Source organism: Dipodomys spectabilis, unplaced genomic scaffold, assembly GCF_019054845.1.
Source record: "Dipodomys spectabilis isolate Male_0828 unplaced genomic scaffold, ASM1905484v1 ptg000018l, whole genome shotgun sequence".
NCBI lineage: Eukaryota > Metazoa > Chordata > Mammalia > Rodentia > Heteromyidae > Dipodomys > Dipodomys spectabilis.
The window spans coordinates 4,393,621-4,419,276 of NW_024870695.1; the positions used below are offsets into that span (position 1 = coordinate 4,393,621).

Consider the following 25,656-nt stretch of genomic DNA (forward strand, 5'->3'; position numbering starts at 1 on the left):
TCATGCATGCAAGGCAAGTGCTCTAGACCACTGAGCCACCTTCCCAGCCCTGACGAGACTCTTATCTCCAATAAACCACCAGAAAACTAGAAGTGGCGCTGTGGCTCAAGTGGTAGAGTGCTAGCCTTGAGCTGTAAAGCTCAGGGATAGCTCTCAGGCCCAGAGTTCAAGTCCCCAACTAACAACAACAAAATTTAAAAATCAAGTTTTATATTATGATATTAAGACAGTGGTACTTTGACGGTTATACTAAAGTTAGTAGCTATCTTCTAGACCCTTCTTCATTTTAAACTTAGTTCTTTTTTTTTTTTTTTCCTTGGTTGGTTGTGGGGCTTGAATTCTGAGCTTGGGTGCTGTCCCTGCACTCTTCAGCTCAAGGTGAGTGCTCTACTGCTTGAGCCACAGTGCCACTTCCAGTTTTCTAGTAGCTTATTGACGATAAGAGTCTCACGGACTTTCCTGCCTGGGCTGGCTTTGAACCTTGATCCTCAGATCTCAGCCTCCTGAGTAGCTAGGATTACAGGCATGAGCCTGGTGCCAGGCTTAAATTTAGTTCTTATTAGTATTATGAGGAAGAACCAAATATATGCTGAATAATTGTATATATACTAGGGTTAATTCGTATTCTTCTGAGAAAATGAAGGATCTTTGGTAATATAAGTGATTTTACTTGAATTTACTTTTAAGACTTTCTGTGACTTTTTAAATAAAAACTTTTTAACAAAAAGAAACAAAAATATATGTGCACTAAAGTAAACCTTGAAATATTGAGGAACTTATAGTAAGGATATTATCACCCTACCTACTATAAAAAAAATACCCTTCCACCCTTCGTGTGTGTGTGTGTGTGTGTGTGTGTGTGTGTGTGTGTGTGTGTGTGTTGGTACTGGGGTTTGAACTCAGAGTCTAAATCCTGGCCCTTAGCTTTTTCATTCAAGTCTAGCACTCTACCACTTGAGCCACAGCTTCACTTCCAGCTATTTGGTGATTACTTGGAGATAAAGAATTTCATAGACTTTCCTGCCTATGCTTTCTTTGAACTACAATCCTTAGATCTTAGCCTCCTGAGTAGCTAGGATTACAGGTGTGAGCCACCAGCACCGGGCTATAAAATTATACCTCAGTGTCTTGAGGTATAATTTTCCAAACCCTTTCTAGATTGTCTGGGTATCTGGGTCCATTTGGGGTTTTTGTTAAGATATGGTCAGTAAGATTCTATTCTTGGTATAATACTGTTCTGCTTTATAGCAGTATATGTAAGTACTGGTCTACTTTATAGCAGTATGTGTAAGTATTCTGCATTATAGCAATATGTCTGACTCACTGTTTTAGAGTGTGTAGGAAGCCATTCTATAGCTGTGTTGTAATTTTTTTACTTGTTTTGAATATGGAAGGGTTTTTGGCTCTTTTTTAACAGCTCTTTGATGTTATAAGCAAAAAAGGAAGCAACATGAGTTGTTAAGGGCACAAATGGGAGATACACAGGTTTTGTCCAGAAAAGCATGAATACGGCAGACTTGGGATGGCTGTCCTTAGAAAAATTGTTGCAAGTCTGGCTTGTCTAGAGTCAGGAAACTTGGATTTCCCATCATTCTAACATGTAAGAGTGTATGATAGCTTTCCACTACTATAACAAAATGCCTGAAGTAATCAATTTAAAAAGTAAAAGGATGGGTTTGGGAGGAATGGGGGAGAATAATGAAAGGGTAATATTAATCAAGATACATTGTATTCATACATTGCTTTTTAGATGCCAACTCCTCCTTTTACAACTACTTAAAAATAATAAAATGTATTAAAATTTTTATTTTAGCTTATAGTTCTGAAGGATTCAATTCATGGTAGGTTGGCTTTTGGGCTTGTGGCAAGGAAGCACATCATGATAGGAGTGAACTGCAAAACCACTCACCTCATGGCTGGAATTGGAAAGGAAGAAAGGAATCATTGTTTTACAATCCTCTTCTAGGGTAGGTTATGGATAACCTTCTATTAGGTCTAACTTTTTTAAAGTGGCAAGCTGGGGACCAAGTCTTTAACAAATGGGACTTTGCTACTCTATAGCAGAGTAGCTCCCTAGGGCAAAACTTGTGTGCAAATCCTGTGGTTTCTGCTGAACTCCTTTCCCCCTGGAGTCTGGATTATGAAATGTGCTTCACAGCAGAGGCCTGTGCAACCAACTCCCAGTTAAAATCCTAGGTGCTGAGTTTCAGTGAGATTTCCTGATAGACAACATTTCATAGGTTCCTCCTAGAGGAAATAATTCAAATAACTTCACTGGGAGAAAATCCTTGAAAGTGTAGGGCTGGTTTCCTTTAGACTTCGCCCCACAGGCTTTTCCCTTTCTTTGTATCCTTTGGCTGTAATAAATCATATCTGTGAGCACAACCAATGCTATGCTTCCTTCTGTAAGTCTTCCTAGTGAAGCATCAAGCCTTGGGGGTAGACTTGGGGATCTGAGACACAGGTTCAAATCCTGGTTCTGCCACTTTACAATGTAGTCACCTTAGGAAAGTTATTTGTGGTCATGTTTTAATCTTTAATCTGAGTTAAAAATAATTTTTGTTCCATTGGATGTTTTGGGAAAGGATTAAAATATGTAAAATAATTAAAATAGTGCTTAGCATGTCATTATTCCTCAGTAAATGTTAAGAATTATCTTGCAAACCAGATATTTTAAAAATATGTAATTATTTATTTTGCATAAATTCCTGGAAGAATTGCTGGGTTTAAGTATATGCACTTTTTGTGCATGTACTAGTTATAAAAACAAAATACTTATTGTTGAGGCAGTAAAGATACTTGTTACAGCTGGGCACTGGAGGCTCATGCCTGTAATCCTAGTTACTCATGAGGCTGAGATATGTGGAAAGGCCATGAGACTCGTACCCCACAGTTAACAACCAGAAAACCGGAAGTGGTGCTGTGGTCTCAAGTGGTAGAGTGCTAGCTTTGAGCTGAAGAGCTCAGGGACAGCACGCAGGCCCAGAGTTCAAGCCCCATGACCAACCAAAAAAAAAAAAAAAGTCAAGATACGTGCTATAGAAAATGAAACTCGGCCAGGCACTGGTGGCTCACACCTAAAATCCTAGCTACTCAGGAGGCTGAAATCTGAGGATCGAGGTTCAAAGCCAACCCTGGCAGGAAAGTCCCTGAGATTCTTATCTCCAATAAACCACTAGAAAACTGGAAGTGGCGCTGTGGCTCAAGCAGTAGAGTGCTCACCTTGAGCTGAAGAGCACAGGGACAGCGCCCAAGTCCAGAGTTCAAGCCCCACGACTGACCAAAAAAAAAAAAAAGAAAGAAAAAAGAAAATAAACTCATAGTAAGGCACTGGTAGTTCATACCTGTAATTCTACCTATTCAGAAGGCTGAGATCTAGAGGATCCCAGTGTGAAGCTAGCCTGGGGAGCAAAGTTCTCAGGACTCCATCTTCAATTAACCAACAAAGTGCTGGACTGGAGGTATGGCCCAAGTGGTAGAGTGCCAGATGGGAGCAAGCAAGCCTTAAGAGAGTGTGAGAGCCTAGCTTTGAGCCCCAGTAGCAACAAAAGAAATAAGAGAAGAAATATAATAATTTTATTTTTAAATACAGTTATTCTTAAGAATTTTCTATATACTTATCTACATTTGTTTCTTTGTATATTAACCTGGGCAGTATAATGTAGAATGTATATGTGTATGTGGTATTAAGGATTGAATTTAGGACCTTGTATGTGCTAAGCTCATACTTTACTACTGAGCTATACTTCAGCCCCGCTAATATAAAAACAAAATAGGAACATACATACATATATATATACACACATACATATAAAATTATATATGCCTTAATATAGGAGGATCCCCAAATATATTCAAAGATTGTTTTTATCTTCCTTTAGCATTGACAAAATAGATAAAATAGAAAACATGTAATTACAATATCAAACTTATAATTTAGTTGCAACTTTATATCTGAAATCACACATTATATAAAATACAGTGCTGCTTTGTTCTTTTTCTTCTTGGTTTTGTTTGTGCTGGTCCTTGGCCCTGAACTCTGGGCCTAAGTACTATTCCTAAGCTCCTTTTGTTCAAGGCTAGCCCTCTACCACATGAACTATATCACCACTTCCAACTTTTGGAGTTAAGAGTCTCACAGCATCACTTCCAACTTTTGGAGATAAGTCTCACAGACTTTCCTCCTTGGGCTGGGTTCTAATCACAATCCTCAGATCTCAGTCTCCTGAGTAGCTAGGATTACAGGCATGAGCCATCAGCACCCAGCTCTTCTTGGTGTTGTACTAAGGATCAAAACCAGGGCCTCACATGCTCTGTTACTGAGTCACTTTCCTGTCGCATTGCCTTCTGTTTTACAAGCATCACAAGCGCCTTTGACATTAGCATCATGGTCACAGTGAACCATTGTGAGGCCCTTTAACACTGGTCTGGAGTATTTGAGCTCCACTCCACCTGTGGCTGAGATGAGCATTCTTTTTTTTTTTTTTTTGTCTGTCATGGGGCCTGAATTCCAGGCCTGGGTGCTGTCCCTCAGCTCTTCAGCTCAAGGCTAACGCTCTACCATTTAAGCCAGAGTGCCACTTCTGGCTTTTTCTCCTTATGTGGTACTGAGGAATCAAACCCAGGGCCTCATGTATGCAAGGCAAGCACTCTACCACTGAGCCACCTTCCCAGCCTGAGATGAGCATTCTTGTTCCATATTCCTGTGACAGTTGGTTTCTCATTGGCCTACTATATGTGACTGACACAGCTTGACCAGTCACTGTGCTGCCTTTTTTTTTTTTTTTTTTTGGCAAGTGTGTTGGGCTTAAACTCATGCTCTAACTGACTTTTATCATTCAAAGTTGGTACTCTGCCACTTGAACCACACCTCCACTTCTGATTTTTTTTGCTAGTTAATTGGAAATAAGAATCTTGGATTGTTCTGTTCAGGATGGCTTCAAACTTCAATCCTTGGAACTCAGCTTCCTGAGTAGCTGGGATTACAGGGTAGCTGGGTAACAATTCTAGCTACTCAGGAGGCTCATATCCGAGGATCATGGTTTGAAGCCATCTTGGGCTTCAAATCCATGAAACTTGTTTCTAGTTAACTAGCAAAAACTCCAGAAATGGAGCTGTGGCTCAAGTGTAGAGTGCCAGCCTTTAGTGGAAAAAGTTGAGGGAGAACATGATGCTCTGAGTTCAAGCCCCAATACTGGCAAAAAAAAAAAAAAAAAGAAAAAATCTTTTACTCATATTGTAGGGCAAATAAATGTTCATCCTTATAAGGAATAATGGCTAAAAAATAGTGTAGTTATATGGAGAATAAACAGGTACAAGTGCTGGGAGGGAGATAGTACTGAATTCTGTCAAAATGATGCCATTTTGACAAGAATTTAAAAGATGATCTATTAGTGTACATGGGTAGCTATAAGTAACTACCACAATCGAGCAGCTTAAAGATCAGAAACTTATTTCTCACAATGCTAGAGGCTGGAAGTCATATCACTATGCTAGCATAGCTGGGTTCTGGTGAAGGCTGTGCTTTAACAAGTTCTCATTCTCATTGCATTCCTATATGATAGGGGTGTCCTTCTTTTAAAGCTACTAATCCTATTAGATTAGGGTCTCACCCTGATGACTTCATTTAACTTTAATTGCTTCTTAAAAACCCTATTTCCAAGTACCTCACACTGGAGGTCAGAGCTTCAACAGCCTTCTGGGTGGCAGGGGCAATTCAGGTCACAGCCAATGAATAGGCATTTGCTGGTCAGCCAACTTATAGAAGAGAATAGAGAAGATTTAAAATCACAGAGGCTTAAGGCATTAAATAGGTTGCATTATGGGAAGTCTAATTGCTCAAAGTTGCTGGCATATAAAATGGAAGGTGTGCTATGCTGTCAACAGATGAAGCTGGAACAGAAAGGGTAGAGCTGAGGCTCAAGACAATGAAGGACCTTATATACCAAGCTTAAGAGGTAAGGATCGCTTCTTAAAAGTAGACGGAAGCCACAGGGAACTTTTAAATGAATCAGATTTGCATTTTTGAAAAGCTGGGAGGAGTGATTTGATTAGAAACAAAAGTGGGCACAAGTGAGCAGAGGAAACTAATGGAAGTTGCTCTTGTAAGAGAAAAAGCCTGCATTAAGAGAAGACATAAAGCTGGAGGTGTGGCACAAGTGCAGTGCTTGCCTTCCAGAATGAGGCCTTGAATTCAAACCCTAGTACTGCTAAAAAAATAAGTAAATAAATAAAGCAAGCCGGGAGAGGCAAATCTGAACTATATTCAGAATTGACCGCATGAGATAATACAGGTTGAGTTGATATTTTACATGTCATTTGTTCATAAGGAGACAGTCAGCACTTGACATTTTTGTTTGTTTGTTTGTTTCTGTCTGTTGTGGAGCTTGAACTCAGGGCCTGGGTGCTGTGCCTGAGCTATCTGCTCAAGACTAACACTATACCATTTGAGCTACAGTGCCACTTCCAGTTTTTGAGTGGTTAATTGGAGGTAAGTGTCTCATTGGGACTTTTCTGCCTGGGCTGACGTTGAACCATGTTCCTCAGATCTCAGCCTCCTGAGTAGCTAGGAATACTGGCATGAGCCACTGAACCTGGTTACACTTGATATTTTACAGAATTAATTACTTACCAGTTCAACCTCAATGGATAGGTACATAAAGTGCTTGTCCACTGAAGTTATGCTACTGTTGCAATGTGCACAAGCTCTGAACAATAGTTCACAAACTATAACTCTGGAAACAGAGGAGTCATTTTTCACCTTTTAATAGAGTCACTGTTACAATAGCATAGTGTTTGCTTTCAAGTAACTTTTTTGTGTATGCTAGTATTGGTGCTTGAACTTGAGGCCTTATATTCTTCTTTAGCTTTTTGTTCAAAGTTGGCATTCTACTACTCGAGCCATACCTCTATAGTCTTTTTGCTGCTTAATTGAAGATGAAATCTTACAAACTTCTGCCCAATCTGGGCTCAATCTGAGATCCTCTAGGTCTCAGCCTTCTGAGTAGCTAGGATTACAGACATGAGCCCACCAGTGCCTGGTTTTCAAGTAACTTTTATTTCACTTAATAATGGCCCAGTGTACCAGAATAGTGATGTTTAGCAATGCAAGTATGTAGTTCTTGATAAGGAGAAAAAATGCTTTACAGTTGGTAAAATCTGTAGTAAGTTATCATTGGTCCTTTTTTTTTTTGGTCGGTCATGGGGCTTGAACTCTGGGCCTGAGTGCTGTCCCTCAGCTCTTTAGCTCAAGGATAGTGCTTTACCACTTGAGCTACAGCGCCACTTCCGGTTTTCTGGTGGTTTATTGGAGATAAGAGTTTCACGGACTTTCCTGCCCAGGCTGTCTGAACTGTGATCGTCAGATCTCAGCCTCCTGAGTAGCTAGGATTACAGGCATGAGCCACAAGCGCGCCGCTTCCCTGGTCTTTTACTGTGCTTAATTTAAAATTAAATTTTATCCTAAGTATGTATGTGAAGGAAAAACTTACATATATGTGTATATATATGTGTGTATATATATATATATATATATATATATACATATATATATATATATATATATATATGGTTCAGTGCTAGCATAAGTTTCAGGGGTCTGTCTACTCCAGATCTTCGAACATGTCCCTGATAGCTGAGGGGGGACTACTGTACTTAATGGCAATGTGTCACAGAACTCAGCAAAACACGGGAGTGTCTGTATTGAAGGTCTGCTTTTCTATGTAAGGTGGTGTGATGAGCAAAGCACCTCATAATAGGATGGCATTTGAGCAGATACCTACCTAGGAAGAGAGAGAAAGAGTGAGCCTTAACACCTCTACCAGGGGAAGAGTGTTGTGTTGTAGGGAGTACAAATGCCTGTAGGTGGGAGATTGTTTGGTTCATTTGAGGAATGGCGAGGAGACTGCTGAGATCAGGAAGGTGAGAGTGAAGGATTTTTCAGGGACTTGAAGGCCTTCGACTTTGACTTTTCCTGTGTGAGACAGAAAGATATCAGAGCATTGTTAAGTGGAGGTGCCATGAGGTGTGGCATGATTTGAGCTAGGTTTTAGAAGCATCACTCACTATTATGTGGAGAACAGACTATATAAGGAGGGGCAGAAGAGAGGCCTGTTGAGAGACAATTGTAGTTATTCTGGCCGGAGATGATAGTACAGGAAGTAAGAAGTCCTCAGATGTGGCAGCATTTATGAAATGTGCAGTCTATACTGACAGGATACACTGATGGGCTTGATGTGGCATGTGAGAAGAGTTGAGGTTGTTGGCCTGAGTCATGGAGGAATGCGGTTTCTATTTATGGACAAAGATAGAGGAGAAAGAAATTCAGTTTTGTTCTGGTTAAAATGGAATTGCTGGTTGGACTTCTAAATGCAGTTGTGAAGAGGAGGTGTTGAGAAGGCATGGTGACTTACACCTGTAACCCTTTACTTAGGCAGAGATCAGGAGGATAACAGTTTGAGGCCAGACTGGGAAAAAAGTTTTCAAGATCCCTATCTCACCCAATAGCTCGGCATGGTAGCATGCATCTGTTATTCCAGATTTATGAGAAGTGCAAACAGGTTGCTGTCCCAACTGGCTTGGGCATACATGCGAGTCCTTATTAAAACAAACACACCAACAAAAATAAAAAAAACAGCTGGGAGTGTGGCTCAAAGGGTAGAACATCTGCCTAGTAAGTGCAAGACTCGAGTTCAAACCCCAGTATTGCCCTACTGCCAGAAAAGGACACTTAGTTAAGTAAGTCTGGAGTTCAGAAGAGGGAACCAGGTTGGAGATACATATATGACATTTTGTTTTATTTTGTGTGCCAGTCTTAGGGCTTGAACTCAGGGCCTGGGTACAGTCCCTGAACTTTTTTTTTTTCTGGTTGTGGGGCTTGATCTCTGGGCCTGAGCGCTGTCCCTCAGCTCTTCAGCTTAAGGCGAGCGCTCTACCACTTGAGCGACAGCGCCACTTCCGGTTTTCTGGTGGTTTATTGGAGATAAGAGTTTCACGGACTTTCCTACCTGGGCTGGCTTTGAACCACGATCCTCAGATCTCAGCCTCCTGAGTAGCTAGGATTACAGGCGTGAGCCACGGCGCCTGGCCCCAGTCCCTGAACTTTTGTGCTCAAGACTTGTGCTCTATCACATGATCCCTAGCTTCTCTTTTGGCTTTTTGGTAGTTAGTTGGAAATAAGACTTTCCTAAGTCCGGGCTGGCTTCGAACCATGATCCTTAGATCTCAGCCTCTCGAGTAGCTAGGATTACAGTTGTGCCCCAGTGGCTGGTCATTTTGCTTTATTTTAATTTTTTGAGTTGACATATATTTGTAATATGAGAAGATTTCATTGCTATACATTCACACAGTGTTCCTTGAACAAACTTATCTCCTCCATTGTATTCCCACTCTTTTTCCTCCTTCCTTTTCAAAGCATTTGGTGGGTTTTATTATGTTGTTTTCATGATATATATGTATATAAGTATGGATGTGCATATATGTGTACATACACGCATATATTTGTAACATCTGATCTTTCTCATCACCCTTCTATCTTCTCCTTTCCCTTTCACCCTTCTCATAGATGGATGTTAAAAACACACACACACACACACACACACACACAAGTTGAGAGATTTTAAAAAAGGCTAAAAGTAGAGAGGTGCCTGGCTGAGTTTTAGGCTATTCCAGGGTCTAGGGGTCTGTGGAGACCCAACAAAGGTCACCAAGGAGGTGGACCACAAACTCGTAGAGTGTAGCATTCCGAAAAACCAAGGGAGTACAACTTTAAGACACAGTGATTTACATGCCTTAAGATGTTGATAAGAAGGAAATACAGACTAAAGAATCTGTGTTAAATAATCAAGAGACAGGAACCCTCATCCTCCTAATTATTTTACTAGTCCTAAGTATTACCACTGCAAGATTTAGTGTTGAGTGTTTTCACTGTCAAATGAAAATTGCTCAAGATGGTCTTTGTAAATTAGTCATTTCTGACAGCAGCAATACGATCTCGTGCTTGTAATGATTGGCATGCACTTTTATTATTGGCGACAGTATTCATCTTGGATCATGAGCAAGACTTTGTCAGCACTGTTTTTCTTGTCTTCGTTGTTTGTTCCATATTCATTCATTCATACATTCCCCCTACCCCAAATATTTATTAAGCCTCTGCCTTGTACCAGCCCTAGGTTTTTGTCCTGATAGATCTAATTTGACATGACAGCACAAGACCCTGCCTTTCCGGTGGCCTTTGGCTTCAGCCTTCCCGCAATGGGGTTTTTCCAGCCTACCTTGTCCAGCTGCAGTGTGGGCGGGTGCAGGCTTGAAGTCGGTCAGCTGGTGCAGCCCTCCCACAGTCAGGCTCGGCCCTTGGATACTTAAGATCCACATGCAGATGAGGTGGGTGGGCTGCATGCAGATGAGGTGGGCGGGCCCCCGCTCCTGGAGGACAGCATTGAGTAGGTCCCGGTCAATCGGGCGGGATGCAGATAAGGGGGGTGGGAGCGGGTCGAGTCAGGCGGGCTGAGTGGATTGGAGGGTGCTGGGAGTATGCAGATGAGGGGGCGTGTCCCTCCCTCGGGCGCGAGGAGCGGCTCCGCCGGCCACCGCCGGGAACTGGAAGGCGCCTGGCTCTTTCTTTGACTGGAGCGGACCCGCGGACGCAGCTACCTCCCTCGTCCGAGCCGGCGCTGTGCGCGCGCTGCGGCACAGTGGACACCGGGTCCGAGGCTCGTCAAAGTCGGCTACTAGCCGGATCTGTTGAGCATGGGCAACCACTCTGGGAGGCCAGAGGATCCCGACTCAGGTTTGTGCTGTTGGCAGGGGTCGCACCGCGCCCCTTCCTCGGCCGGGCGCCCTTCCCCCCACTCGCTTCCCGGCCCGCGGCTGCCCCGCTTCCCGCTGCGTCGCCGCGGAGTGGGGCGAGTGGAAAGGCGAAGTTCCCGGGATGTGATTCTGGCTTCTGGAATGCACTGAGAGGGTTGTGAAATTACCTGTGCTCGCTCCTCGACCAGGAAATGCCACTCGCTGCAGACACGCACCTGGAAGCCTCGGGTCCGCCCGGACGCCGTGGGGCGGGAAGGGGCGGGCCGGCCGGGCTGGAGGGGTGAGAGGTTTCTGGTTGGGGTCTCCTGTGCAGGCGTGGCTGTGCCTCCCCCTTCCCCGCCCGTCTTCTCTGCAGCAGACGGGGTCGCCTGTGCAGCCGAGGCAGTTCTCGAAGGCTCGCTGGCATTTGTGAGGAAAAGTGGGACTCTGCGGTGGCTTTCAGGCTCATTGTCCCTTTTTTGCAGCACATCATTTGCATAGCACAGACTTTCTGGAGTCCTGCGGAAGGTGGCGACCCGTCAGCTGATTTTGTTACTCATACTCAGACCAAGAGCGCTTGATTGTGACTGTTCCTTACTCAAAATAAGCCGTGCTTTTTCTGGGATGCCAGAAACTTCTCTGGGTATCAGATTCTTATTTCCTCGGAAATGGTGTGAGCTTGCTGGAGAGGCAGCTGGGCGCTAGTTTTCATCTGCGGGTCTATCTTTCTGGACTTGGCACCGATTTAGATGCTGATAACCACGGGGTGTGTTTGGAAACAAGACAACATTTCTGTAGTGTCATGAAAAGTGAATAGGGTTTGATTTAGCTTCACAAATGGCATCTTGGCGGATTGCAAAGAGATGGTTGGCCTGATGCTGGCAGGTGAGCAGTCAGAACTCGTGATATTTGTTTGTTTGTTTTTCCCCACAAGAGTCACTTTTCAGTTTTAATCAAAGTAGGAAGTTGAAGCTCCTGAGGTGATTTGTCTCAGTGACATCCCTGGCATTGGGAGCAGTGCTATAATGATAACCTTGGTTTGTCGTAGCCTCAGTCCATGGCTCTTCACTTACGTCCTAGTCCCTGAGCTGTTTGTCTTGCCCATACCCTTGGATCTGGATGGGCGAGGTGCCTCTCTGGCACTTAGGACCACTTGGACGTCTACAGCAACTAGGATGGAAAATGTTGAAATCTACACAAGGACACTGTGAAGAAAATTTTAGAGATGGGGCTACTAACCAAACTTCTTTGCACACAGTAAGAAAATAAGAATAATATATTGATTATTCTGCAATAATAAGTCCTGTTGATAAACTATTAGGTAAAGGATATGAAATATTTTAAAATACACCACTTGTTAGTGTTCAAGAATTGTGAAAATTCCTACTTATTATTTCCTCTGTCTTAAAATTGTGAAGCAGCTCACTATTAGTGCTTTTAAGAGTTCCTCTGGAGCTGGGCGCCCATGGCTCACGCTTATAATCCTAGCTACTCAGGAGGCTGAGATCTGAGGATTGAGGTTCAAAGCCAGCCCGGACAGGAAAGTCCGTGAGACTCTTGTTTCCAATGAACCACTAGAAAACTGGAAGTGGCGCTGTGACTCAAGTGGTAGAGCACTCTCCTTGGGACAGCGCCCAAGCTGAGTTCAAGCCCCACGACCGACCAAAAAAAAGAAGAGTTAATCTGGGTGCTTGCATTTCAATCTCGAAGTGATCTACCATTTAAAGTTAGGACTAGGAAATAAAAAGATATATTTATTTCAGTGACTTACTTTATTGCCCTTCTTTTTTTGGGGGGGGGGGTCCGGTCATGGGCCTGAACTCTGGGCCTGGGCGCTGTCCCTCAGCTCTTCAGCTCAAGGCTAGCGCTTTACCACTTGAGCCACATGCCACTTCTGGCTTTTTTTCTTTTTGCTTATGTGGTGCTGAGGAATTGAACCCAGGGCCTCATGCATACAAGGCAAGCGCTCTACCACTGAGCCACCTTCCCAGCTCCTTTATTGTGTTTTTGTGAGTTGTTTTGGAGGGGTGGTTTGCTTGTTGTTTGTGTTTTGCAGTGCTGAGAACAGAGCCCAGAGACCCCAGAATGTTAAGCATGTGCTGTATCTCAGAACTCACTCCCCAGCCCTTTATTATGGTTTTCAAAGAACACATATAATTTCAGGATGTGAACTCAGTCTGATTTGTTGTGTGTATAAATAGTTGATTGGAAAGGATATTTAATTCTGGACTGTTAGCTGAAAAGAGAGCTATAATTTCAACTAGTTTATCTTGTTGTTGTGATAAAACTCTAGGATTTAACAAGGAGATTATGGAAAGTAGAGTTTTGTTGCCATAGGGGCTGAGACAGAATGGGTAACACCACCACCACCATCTACCTCTGCTCCCACTGGTTGGTACATTAGGCCAGAATCTGAACAAGTGTGTCAAGCAAAGATGAGTGGAATGGTAGTGGGGAAGCAGGGAGGCTACATGAGGATAGCAGAACACAAGTTTGGATGTCACATGGTTCCTGTGCTATGCTAGTTGTGTTTGAGAGCTGATGCTTGGAATTAGGATTTCATGAGGTTTGTTAGAGAGTGAACCCCAAGAAAGATGAAAGGTAAAACAGAATGGGTAAGAAAAGCCCTCAGACCACAATGCAGATCCCACACTTTGAAGAGAGTAACAGCAGGTTTGTCGGGGGAGCTCTCACACAATAATGTAGACCTGGTGAAGCCTGGCCAAGTAAAATCCCTCTCTGAGATCCTCTCTGCAGGCTTCAGAGGGTTGGTCTGAACCATCACTTTCAGAGGTGTTTTCAGGAAGCAAGTGGTTCTTAGCAGCTGCTTTTCTAACACTGATGTTTGCTGCAGGAGCAGCAAGGTTTCTCCCTGGTGGCGTCTATGAACTTCTGGGTTGGGTCAGTCTGTACTGCAGGATGGTAAGTGAAATGGATGAAGTAAAAGACATTAAAAGGTCCATGTATAAAGGCCACTAAAGAAAGCAGGTCCTGGGGCTGGGAAGGTGGTTCAGTGGTAGAATGCTTACCTTGCATGCATGAGGCCCTGGGTTCGATTCCTTAGCACCACATAAGCAGAAAAAAGCTAGAAGTGGCCCTGTGGCTCAAGTGTTAGAGTGCTAGCCTTGAGCACAGAGAGGCTCAGGGATACAGAGTCCAGGCCTTGAGTTGAAGCCGCAGGACTGCCAAAAAGAAAAAGAAAAAAAGAATAAAGAATATAAATAATATGAAACAAAAACTTCTACCCATAGCCTCTCAGGTCACATTTTTTAATTGACTATAGTTTAGACTAACTGTGGTTTCTGTTGAATCTCTAAAATAATCACCTAAGACAGTGAAGGTTTATTCTCTCACATGTCACACTTTATTGTGAGTTGGAGAGTATTGGGGCAACTTTTAGAGTTAAGAATGTCAGGTGGTAGACGGTTCAGTATATGGCTCCCAGGTTGCTATGGATCTGCCTGCAATCAAGAGATGAGGGCATGTGGAGGATCAGGTTCTAGGGGTCAGGCCTGGAAGTAGCACATGCCATTCTACCCACATTCCACAGGCCAAACTCAGTCAAACAGCCCCAAAGGGACACTAAGGGCCTGGGAAGTGTCTCTGCAATTTCTTTGCTTAGCCAGGCTGCCTCTTCAGATGTGTTCGGCCACTTCCTCTCTTTGAGGCTTTGGGCAGTTATTTAAATTCTTGAAGGCCCAAGTTCTTCACCCAGAACAGGTAATGGCAGTATAACCTATTTTGTAGGATTGCTATGATTCATAGTTTAAACTGTACAAAGGGCTAGACCATTCAAAGAAAAGTACCCAGTAAACTTTAACTGCTTTGGAGCTTCTGACTTAATGTCTTTATTTGGCCTGGTGGTCCCTTCCTATACTTGTTGCTTTCTATATGATCCTATATTGCCAAAGATTTGTAATTTATAAACCTATATTTTTTTTCTCATGACATCAGGGTTTGATTTGCTATCCCATGAGCCATACTTCCAGCAAACGTTTACATATTGTAATACTTTCTTCTGTTTTTTTAATTGACTTAAATTTTCAACTGTATTGTCTATTTCAAAAATTTTCTTAGCTTTGAATTTCATTTTATTCATAAAGGGACTAAAGTAAGTGGAGGGAAGAGGAATTGGCTGGTGGGTATGAGCAGAAGTCAGTGACTTTTGTTGTCTTTAGTTTTCAGTTTTAAGAATTCATCAACTTTTTTGCAATATTCACTGAGAGGGGATTAAAGTATGAATTTTTCTAGAAACCTGTTTTGTCCTATAGAAACATTTCAGAGTATTTGAGAGAGACATACTTTGGAAAATGCACCTTTCTTGAATAAGTAGTATCTATCAAAGATAATTGATAACACATAGATAAAAGAATAGGTAATCAAATAACCTGTTACTGTATAGTAAATGTGATTGGGTTAAACTGTCCACCAAAAAAAAAATCCCTTTGGCAGATTTAATAGAAGAACAAATAAAGTGATTAATAAAAAAAACAACAACTAGTTTCTTGTTTCTAAGATCAACATAAACATTCTACTCATAAATCAAATATGATGTAATAATCACTTTTTAAAGGTCTTTAGTTAATAGTCTGCTCAGTGTATAAGTTTTGCTAATCAATTTTAAACATTTAAAATTGTATTTATTGATTTTAATGTGAAGGTTCCTGTCAAAGTCTTGCTGAAAAAATCTAGTTACTTAAGCCTTACGACTTTTATGAGTATTCTAATAAACATGGTGATTCTCAAGTAATCTTATATACTCTAGACATTCATACATTCTCCTCTTCACATATATCTGTAGATGCACACTTTTAAGTTAAAATTACAAATTGATACCCAATTGCATATTATCTGTAACTCTTTAATAGATCCAATTCTCTTAAACATTAAAAATACAATTCTAAAATGATACACAATTCTAATACGACATACTATTGTATGTCATTAATACTATTGTGTTGAATTCCTTTTTTATTTATTTATTTTTTTTGGGTCCGGTCGTGGGGCCTGAACTCTGGGCCTGGGCGCTGTCCCTCAGCTCTTCAGCTCAAGGCTAGCGCTCTACCACTTGAGCCACAGCGCCACTTCCGTCTTTTTTCTTTTTGCTCATGTGGTGCTGAGGAATCGAAGCCAGGGCCTCAGGCATGCAAGGCAAGCGCTCTACCACTGAGCCACCTTCCCAGCCCCAATTCCTTTTTTATTAACATACATTGGCTGTATAATGGCAGATTTTATTATGACATTTCCACTCATATACGCAATATATTCCAGTCTCTCTAACCCCCATTTCTAATATAATTTCAAGAGGCATCATTGTTCTGTTTTCATTATTCTGACCATTTATTTCAACAATAGCAATTCTCTTTAAGGCTTTTTATTTTTTATTTTTATTTATTTATTTTTTCTTTAAGGCTTTTTAAACCAGCACAATCTTGCTAGACCCTATCCTCTCCCAACAAAGCCTATTTAAAAATATTTGTCTACTTCTTTGTTATATTTATTAATATTATTTTTAAAATTAAAAAAAATTAAATTTTATTGTAAAGATGCTGTACAGAGGGGTTAATAATATTATTTTAAAACTTTTTTTTAACTACTTGGGTTTGAATTCAGGTCCTTCTATTTTATTACTGAGACATTCCTCTAGTCTTTTTTTTTGTTGGTTGTGGGGCTTGAACTCTGGGCCTCAGCACTGTCCCTGAACAATTTTTCTCAATGCTAGTGTTCCACTTCCAGTTTTCTGGTGGTTAATTGGAGATAAAGAGTCTCATGGGCTTTCCTGCCTGTGATCCTCAGATCTCAGCCTCCTGAGTAGCTAGGATTACAGGTGTGAGCCTTCAGCACCCAGTTCTAGCACTTTTTTGATGGGTTGTTTGTGAGATAGTGTCTCACTTCCTGCCTGGGTTTGTACCTGGATTTTGATCTGCCTATTTCAAGTTTCCCAGCATAGCTAGGGTGGCAAGCCTGTCACTCTGTCCAGCTACTGGTTAAGGAGTCTTCTTTTTTCCAGTTTATTTTTATTTTATCATTTTATTAGTTTTGGAGCAATTATATAAAGGAGTTGCCACTTAAGAAAGCAGTTTATGAATGCAGTGTGTCTTGATCAGTGTTACCCCTTTCAACATTCTTACCCATCACTCCCAAACCCACCTCCTTCCCTCACTTAATTTTGTAGGATATACATTTAACTGTGTGTGTGTGTGTGTGTGTGTGTGTGTGTGTGTGTGCGCGTGCGCTTGCGTGCACGCATATGCATGTATGTGAATTGTGGAGCTTGAACTCAGGGCCCAGTAGTGCCCCTGAGCATTTTCCTTCAAGGCTAGTGCTCTACCAATTTGAGCTACAGTGCCACTTCTGGTTTTCTGGTGGTTAATTGGAGAAAATAGTCTCATGGACTTTCATGTCCTGGCTGGCTTCAAACTGTGATCCTTAAATCTCAGCCTCTTGTATAGCTAGGATTACATACAGACTTGAGCCATCAGTGCCCAACTTCTACTGAATTCTTGGCTGCATTAAGAAGGAGTCTTATCAGGAATGGCAAACAGGTCCTGTCTTGGATGGCAATACTAGTAGGAATGGGGGAGTATGAGTGGAAAAGGTGAAGGAGGTGAATATGACCAGAATACCTTATGTACTTGTGTGAAAATGAAACAGTAAAGTTTGCTGAAAGAGGAGAAAAGATGAGGGCAAGTGATGGAGTGAGTCTGATTAAGTTATATTATATTCGTAGATGGACATGTCAAAGTGAAACCTACTTGTACAACTAATTGATGCTAATTAAAAACATGAAGAGGTCTCCTGAACTTTTCTGCCTGAGCTGGCCTTGAGTTGGGATCCTTCTTATTTCAGCCTCCCAAGTAATTAGGAATACAGAGGTGATGCCTGACTTCTACTTGTTCTTTCTATAATTAGATGTTTACAGTGTTTTATTCCAAATAATATGGGGATTTCTTCCCATATAATTTTGGGGATTCAATCCTTAGTTTGCTGATTTTTGTTGTTGTTTTGTCATTGTTACTATGCAGCCTTAAACTGGTCTTAAATTCATTATCCTATTGCATCAAACCTCACAAGTAGTAGGATTGCAATTTCCTCCCTCCCTCCCTCCCTCCCTCCCTCCCTCCCTCCCTTCCTTCCTTCCTTCCTTCCTTCCTTCCTTCCTTCCTCCCTCCCTCCCTCCCTTCCTTCCTTCCTTCCTTCCCTCCTTCCTTCCCTGGTACTGGAGTTTGAACTCAGGGCCGTGACATTTCTAGGCAGGTACTCTACCATTTGAGCCATGTCTCCAGCCCTTTCTGTTGTAGTTGCTTTTGAGATAGAGTCTTGGTTTTTGCCCAGGTCATTGACTAGGGAATCTTCCTAGTTATACTTTCTGCCTTAGTGGAGATAACAGCTGTGTGTCACCATGCCCAGCTTTTTCTGTTGAGATATGGGGGTCTTTTGAACTTTTTTGCTCAGGCTGGCAAAAAAGACAGTGGATCTACCATCTTCTCCATCTCAGCTTCCAGAGTAGGATGACAGGAGCACACCACTGCTCCCAGCTGTCTAGCTTTATTATTTTTTTTTAACTAACACAGATGTGGGTGAATTCTTATCCTAGGCTTTGGTTATTGGTGCAAGCCTCTTCTTTGGTTGAACAAACTTGGTTTGAGCATAAACAGGGAACATCTGTGCATGATAAAAATTTTCAACCTTTATCTAAGGATATCTGTATTTTTTTTTTGTATTTCAATGTTTTATTGATCTGGCAACTGCAAAATATACAAATTTCTCAAAGGCATCTCTTGTTTGAAAATGTAGATAGCTTCATCGCAGGTCATTAATTCAGGCAAATATATATACAGAAGTCAAAAAAAAATCACACACATAAGGCCCCCCTAAACCAATTAACAAATGAAACCCAATCTAGACAGCTTTCTATTGTTTAGGCTCCCTTATACATATTAAATAAATAAATAGCACATCTGCTATCAAAATAATAAAAAAATAAATTTCAAGTATTACAAATGAAAAGATCATTGGTGTGGCTCAAACAGTTTTTCTACTCTCCCAAAGTGAAGCGCTTTGCCCATGATCAATGGAGAGGGAGAAACTCACCCAAAAACATATGCAAAGTTAAAGACATTGGTCCCTGTTGTTTTGTTTGGGGAAGTTAGGGAGGAAACCAATAGAAGCAAAAAGTTCAATGACTTAACTACATCAGACTCCTCAAGCCCTCAAAATCAGGTCAAACTGGCTTTCAAATGAAGCAGCATATTACCTTCTCCAAGATCTGACCTTAGTTTTGTGCTTTCTCCTCTTCCAGACTCTTTTACCAAACTGAAGTCCTGTGTTAGGCAAATCTTTTTCTTTATTCATGTATTGATTTTAGGTCACCACAAATGCAAGGGAAATATCCACTGTTATCCAGCCCCTACCTGTCTTAGACTGGAGAGTTTATGTTCAAAGAGTTGGCTCCAAAGAAAACAAGGAAAGAAGAGGCCAGAAAGTGGCAACTAATAAATGTAAAGCTACAGTTGGACGATGGTGGCTTGGTGCCTGTAATCCTAATTACTCAGGAGACTGAGATCTGAGGATCTTGGTTTGAACCAGCCCAGGCAGCAAAGGCCATGAGACTCTTATCTCCAATTAGCCACTAGAAAGTCAGAAGTTGAGCTGTAGCTCAGGTGGCAGAGCATTAGCCTTGAGCCAAAGCTAAGGGCCAGTGCCCAGGCACTGAGCTCAAGCCTCAGTACCAACACACACACACACACACACACACACACACACACACACACACACACACACACACACACGATATCTGTATATCTATCCATTATTGATAGATTTCTATGTTCAAAATCTTTGTAATCTCTAGATAGCATGAACTTTAAAACTTGAACAAAAAGGGTATAGTATGACACACCTCTCAATCTGAGCTGCTGGAGAGATAGAGAGAGGGGAGACTCTCAGACTGAGACCACTGCAGGGCGGGGGGGGGGGGGGGGGGAGGAAGGTGAGAGGAAGAGGACCCTATCCAAATCTAAAGTAAAAAAGAACAAGAGCAAATGACTTAAGTGATAGAGCACTTGTCTAGCAACAATGAGGCTCTTGAGTTCAAACCATGGTCCTGTAAAGCTTGAATGTAAAAAGATGGTCATAATGCAGGTGTACTTTAGATTCAAGGTGCCTGAGGAATCCTACTCAAATGGAATTCCCTGCCCCCCCCCCCTTGGCCAAAACATTTTATTAAAATTTGCATTTAAAATATGCAAATAATTTCCCATCTAACTCCAAAGAAGTTTGATTTGATAAAACTGCAGCCTGTTTTTGGTTCTGTCTCTTAAGACTCCTCCTCCTCTTCTTCCTCTTCCTCCTCCTCCCCATCCCCCTTCTTCTTCTTTGCTAGTCCTGAGGCTTGAATTCTGGGGTCTGAGTGCTATCCTTGAGCTCCTTTTGCTCAAGGCCAGTGACCTACTACTTTAGCCACAGCACCACTTCCAGATTTTTCTGTGATTTAATTGGAGATAAGAATCTCATAGACTGTAATCTCCAATTACAGGCATTAACCACTGGTGCCTGACTAAGGCAGCTATCTTTCTTGATAGTAAAACCAGTGTGGTTTAATTTTGAGTATCTCTCCTGGCTTTGTGTAATTTACAAGGTCATTCTACAATCAGAGACATAACACACCAAATACCTCAGATGAGAGAGGACCTTGCACATTGATAAAGCATAATCCAAGAAGAAAAGGTAGCAGTTATAGAATTCATTACACTAAATGGCAGAGTAGTGGAAGAAAGCATAACATATTAGAAATGCACAAACAAAAGTAGAAATAATGCTGTTAGTAGTGCTTTTAATATCAAAGCTTGGCAAAGATAACTAAAATTTTTTTAAAGCATTCATATAGAATCCCACAGCACATTTTTGCTGAAGTAGCCAGAATAAACCAAATTTAATTGAGCTATATGTTTTGAAAAATATTTCACTGTTGGTTAAAACAAATGAACTGGCTCATTATCTTGTGAAAATTTAATCATAGTATATAAATAAGATTTGCAATATTAGTAAACTTAAAGAAACATCTTACCATACATCAGTAATACACTTAATAAAATTTAACATTTACCTCATAAAGATTTAATTGCTGTTGGAATGGAATAGATCACCTTTCTTAAGATAATAAATAAAATGGTCTGAAAGCAGCTTAACAGGAAACTAAAAACATTCCCATAAAGGTCAGGAACAAGACAGGGGTGGCTATGTAGGACCATATGACTTCATTTTCAAATATACCACCCATAGTAATAAGATCTGTAGAAAATAGGCTTTAACTGGGAGAGAGCAAGGGAAGGGGTGACATTATCCAAAAAGAAATGTATTCTCTAACTGACTTATGTAACTATAACCTCTTTGTAATGATCTTTATAATAACAATATTTTTTAAAAAAAGAAAACAGTGTTTAATAAGAATGTGGCAACATTAACATTGTTTGTGGCTACAATTATTCTCTTATTAGAACAACCATGAAGATCAACTGAAATGCTATTAGAGCTAATGAGAATTCAGTAAATCTGGAAGTGGTGCTGTGGCTAAAGTAGTAGGTCACTGGCCTTGACCAAAAGGAGCTCAAGGATAGCACTCAGACTCCAGAATTCAAGCCTCAGGACTAGTAAAGTAGAAGAAGGGGGATGGGGAGGAGGAGGAGGAAGAGGAAGAGGAGGAAGAGGAGTCTTAAGAGACAGAACTAAAAACCGGCTGCAGTTTTATGAAATCAAACTTCTTTGGAGTTAGATGGGAATGTTTGGGAATGAATATATACTCATATGTAGATGAATAGGCATATATATATGTGTATGTTATATATCAGCATTTCTTATGTTAGTCATAAAACAAATAATGACTTATTAAAAGTTTATTACATTCAGCCCCTGGAGGTGTAGGTCAATAGTACAGCACCTGTTTAACATTCAATCTCCAGCACCAGGAGGAAAATAAAATATCACATTCACTATAGAAGCAAAATGCATGAAACCTGGGGGAGAAATAAAAAATTAGTGAGGCCTCTGTGATCAGCTGCAAGCTGTCCTCAGAGACATAAGACATAGACAGATGAGATAGAGGGCCTCTGTTACGTGGGATATTATCCTTCATATATTATGCTTTTGTTCTGTGCTACTGGGGCTTGACCTCAGGGCCTTGTACTTGTTAGGTAGATGCTCTTACACTTGATGCATACCATGGTCCTTAGTATACTTTTTAAAATTAGAAATACGGGCTGAGGATATAGCTGAGTGGTAGAGTGCTGTGTTTTTTGTTTTTAGTTGTAATGTTTTGAGGATTTATGACTTTTAAGTCAACTTTTTGTAGATCTTCCTCTTGGAATTTTTGTTTAAAGTAAAATATTAACATGTTTTCATTTTATTGTTACCTGGTTGCCTTGCAATATAAAAAATAAGAGAGTATATACATGTTTAGCTCTCATAGTTACTTGCTAAGTTTAATATTCTGTGATTTTATGTTTTAAAACATTTAAACATTCTACTCAAAGAAGTCTTTGAATTTCACCTTTTTTTTTTCCTTTTTTACAATATTGGGATTTGAACTTAGCACTTCTCACTTTTAGGCTTCCTATTTCTTGAGCCACACTTCCAGCTCTTTGGCTTTTGTTTTTGATAGGGTCTTGCTTTTTGTCTGAGTTGGACTAGATCTTGATTCTCCTATTTAAACTTCTCATGTAGTTGGGATGACAAGCATGCATTACCACACCCAGCCTTTTCTCTTTAGAAGGGGTCTTGAAAACTCTTTGCCTGGATTGGCCTCCTAATTTCAGCCCACAAGTAACAAGTAACTAGGATTACATGCATGAGCTATTGATGCGTGGCCTGGATTTCACCTATCTAGTGTGTTGCCTGAATTTTTCTAGTCTGTTGAATTCTTTTACTTTTTAAAACACTTTCAGATCAGAGCAGCTCATGTAGTTTCACAGAAGCAGCATGAAACAGACCTTCAAGAGCTCAGTGTATCTTTATGAAGATATTGCCATTACTTGATTAAAGTATTCCTGAGACTGTCTTTTTTTTTTTTTTTTTTTTGGGTCCGGTCATGGAGCCTGAACTCTGGACCTGGGTGCTGTCCCTCAGCTCTTCAGCTCAAGGCTAGCACTCTACCACTTGAGCCACAGCACCACTTCCGGCTTTTTTCTTTTTTCCTATGTGGTGCTGAGGAATCGAATCCAGGGCCTCAGGCATGCAAGGCAAGCGCTCTACCACTGAGACACCTTCCCAGCCCTCTGAGACTGTCTTCTAACGAGCCTGCAGCTTCCTGCCCCCTTCTTTGTCCTGCCTACCAACTTCCTGTTCAGCCATTAAAACCCTTTAGCAAAGGTCTCTCATCTTTGGCATGCATTTCACATGGAATTGAATACTTGGCTCTGTCATCTGCAAAGCCCTTAACTCTTCAGACTTTTCAGTAAAAAGTAGAATTCTAATGAACTGATGGCAGCCGTCCTTATTTCCAGGAAAATTGTGAATTCTCATGGATTCAAAGTTGGCTTGATATTTCAAAATTAGTATGATTGGCCAAGTATTTTAACAATAGGTTAAAAAAAAATCCCCTTTTTCTATCACGAACTTCAGAAAAGTTTGTGTGTAGGAGGTTTTCCTCATTCTACTAGGAAGATAACTCTGTGAACCTTGACTCAGGGAACTCTCTAGGGGGTTGGCATCCTGACTCACCACCTGCTGGCTGTCTCCTTTCATCCTGGTCAGAGGATCCCTCTTCCCTGGTCTTTATAACTCATATCTATTCATAGATATTCTTTTACCAATATCCTTCTTCCTCCGCTCATTTTCTTTTTTAACCCTGCTATTTTAGAAAGAAAAATTTCTCCCTTGATCTTCCCTTCACATCCAACTACTTGTCCCAAAATAAACCCTGTTGTGGATGTGTGTTATGGTTAGGGCTTAGCATAAACCTGATAAATAAAGTCATAAATTTTGACCCGAAACTATACCCAAGACAGAACTTGTGCCAACAACCTCCAAAACTCTTGAAAATCCCCTTTGTTTTATCTGCCAAAGAATTCATCTCCTTTCTCTAATGGGCTCTGCTTTTCTCTCTAGCACCAGCAGCCAAATTTAAAAAAATATTGGAAGATCAAATTATCAGCAGTCTAACCTTCTGATCTATAAACAGATAAACAAAGACCCTATTCATAGTGGTCATGAAACTATAATGAAAATTCTCTGATTGTAGTTATATCCTGGTCTCTTTTTTTCCCTTCAATCTGAAAACATTACAGCATGCCAAAGCTACATAGAATTATATGTTTATGAACTGGACCAAAATGTGGTAAAACGATCTCCTTTACAGGTAAACAAACTCTGAAAGTGTGTGTGTGTGTGTGTGTTGTTTGTTTTAGGTTTTCTGTGTATGTGTTTCTTACAACTTTCCTGACTCCCTAATTTTCTGTGGCATTTTGCTCTTGTACTTTTTGCTTTGCTGGGAGTTTTGAATAAGTAATTATAAGAGAAGAAGTAGAGAGAATAGAAATTAAGCAGTAATGGTAATTGGAGCCATGATAAATCATAATCTAAATTCTATATTAATATGATTTCTTTGGGCTGGGGATGTGGCTCAAGTGGTAGATCACTTAGTAAGGGAGAGCCCATAAGTTCAAATCCCAATACCACCAAAAATAAAAAAAAATGTTTATTCAGACCTTAAGCTACTCATTTTGGATAGAAAAGAGTCCTTGAAGTATTACAAGCATCCCTTTTCTGTTTACTGTTTTCTAATACTCATTTTGTTACTGTCCTTGACTATATTGCTTTGTGCTTACTGATGGCTGGGGGGTCCTATGGTTGTCAGAGTCTGAACCTTCCAATCTTCTCATCCACTGCCACTGCTCCACTCCTAGTGCCTGGAAACCCTAGCTTAAGTGTTACAGAGCTGTATGTGGACCAGTTGCTGCTTCTCCTATTTGTAAAAGAGTATAGAACTTGGGCGTAGCTTAGTGGTAGAATACTTATCTAGCATATTACAAGGCCCCTGGGTTCTGCCTCTGGCATTGAAATTTTTTATAAAAAATATGAGGGTACATACCTTTAGGCCTCCCTGGAGATCTTTTTCTTTCCCCTGCTTGGTATTATCTCAGTAGAATGTCCTTCATTAGACAGTATTAGGGTACATGTTCCCCTGCCCCAGCACCCTCATAAGTGCTTGAGCATCCCCTTTATCCTGTGAACCACACCCCATGCCCTTCTCTTGGCCTCAGAGCTCTTGCATGTTTCCTCACAACACTTTATAGTGAATCTTTCCAGCAGATGCTATGAGTCCCACTGAACACCTCTTATGGGTTGGCTTCCTTCTATTCATTCTAAAAGTGTCCCAGTTTGGAAGGTAAATTACATTGTTTCAGGTCTCAGCTCTGTTGTCAGCCCCCAGGTAGGTCTTTCCCCTTCCTCTTAGGAGAAAGAGAGGAAGGACCATGGAGAGTGCTGTAGGCTGAGTGGTGTGTTGGATCACATTCCTGAAGGAATTTTGGTCTACTTACCCCTCAAGGGTATAAGAATCAGAGCTGAATGAAAAATGAGATGGAATGTGGAATAGTTTGAAGAGGATTATACAGGGAGACTTCTGTGATACAGGGAGACTTCTGGTCAGGCTCAATGACAAATGGATTACATTGAATAAACAAAGCCTGTTTCCTCTGGGTGACAGTTTGGTCTATTAGACAAAATCCTGGATTCAGAGTTGTTCTGAGCACATTACCTCCCCTTTCTTGATCTTGGTGGGTTTTCATGTTGGTAATTTGAGGACCTGAGCTACATTTACATCCATGAAGACTCTGCCCAACTTTTAGAAGATATGACTTTGTTTTATGCTTA

At 41.0% G+C, this 25,656-nt stretch overlaps 1 protein-coding gene across 9 annotated transcripts in view; it reads left to right on the top strand.

Moving 5' to 3' along the window:
• Window positions 1-25,656, top strand: part of Specc1 (sperm antigen with calponin homology and coiled-coil domains 1) — a 246,676-nt gene that overhangs the window by 94,659 nt on the left and 126,361 nt on the right. Inside the window, exon 1 of one of the 9 annotated variants that reach the window (XM_042673719.1) lies at window positions 10,605-10,786. The exons of the other annotated variants lie outside the window; for them this stretch is intronic. Within the exon in view, the coding sequence (XP_042529653.1) occupies window positions 10,747-10,786 (40 nt within the window). The 5' untranslated portion in view covers window positions 10,605-10,746. Of the gene's footprint in view, window positions 1-10,604; window positions 10,787-25,656 lie in introns of those variants that run through there. 9 annotated transcript variants of the gene reach the window in all.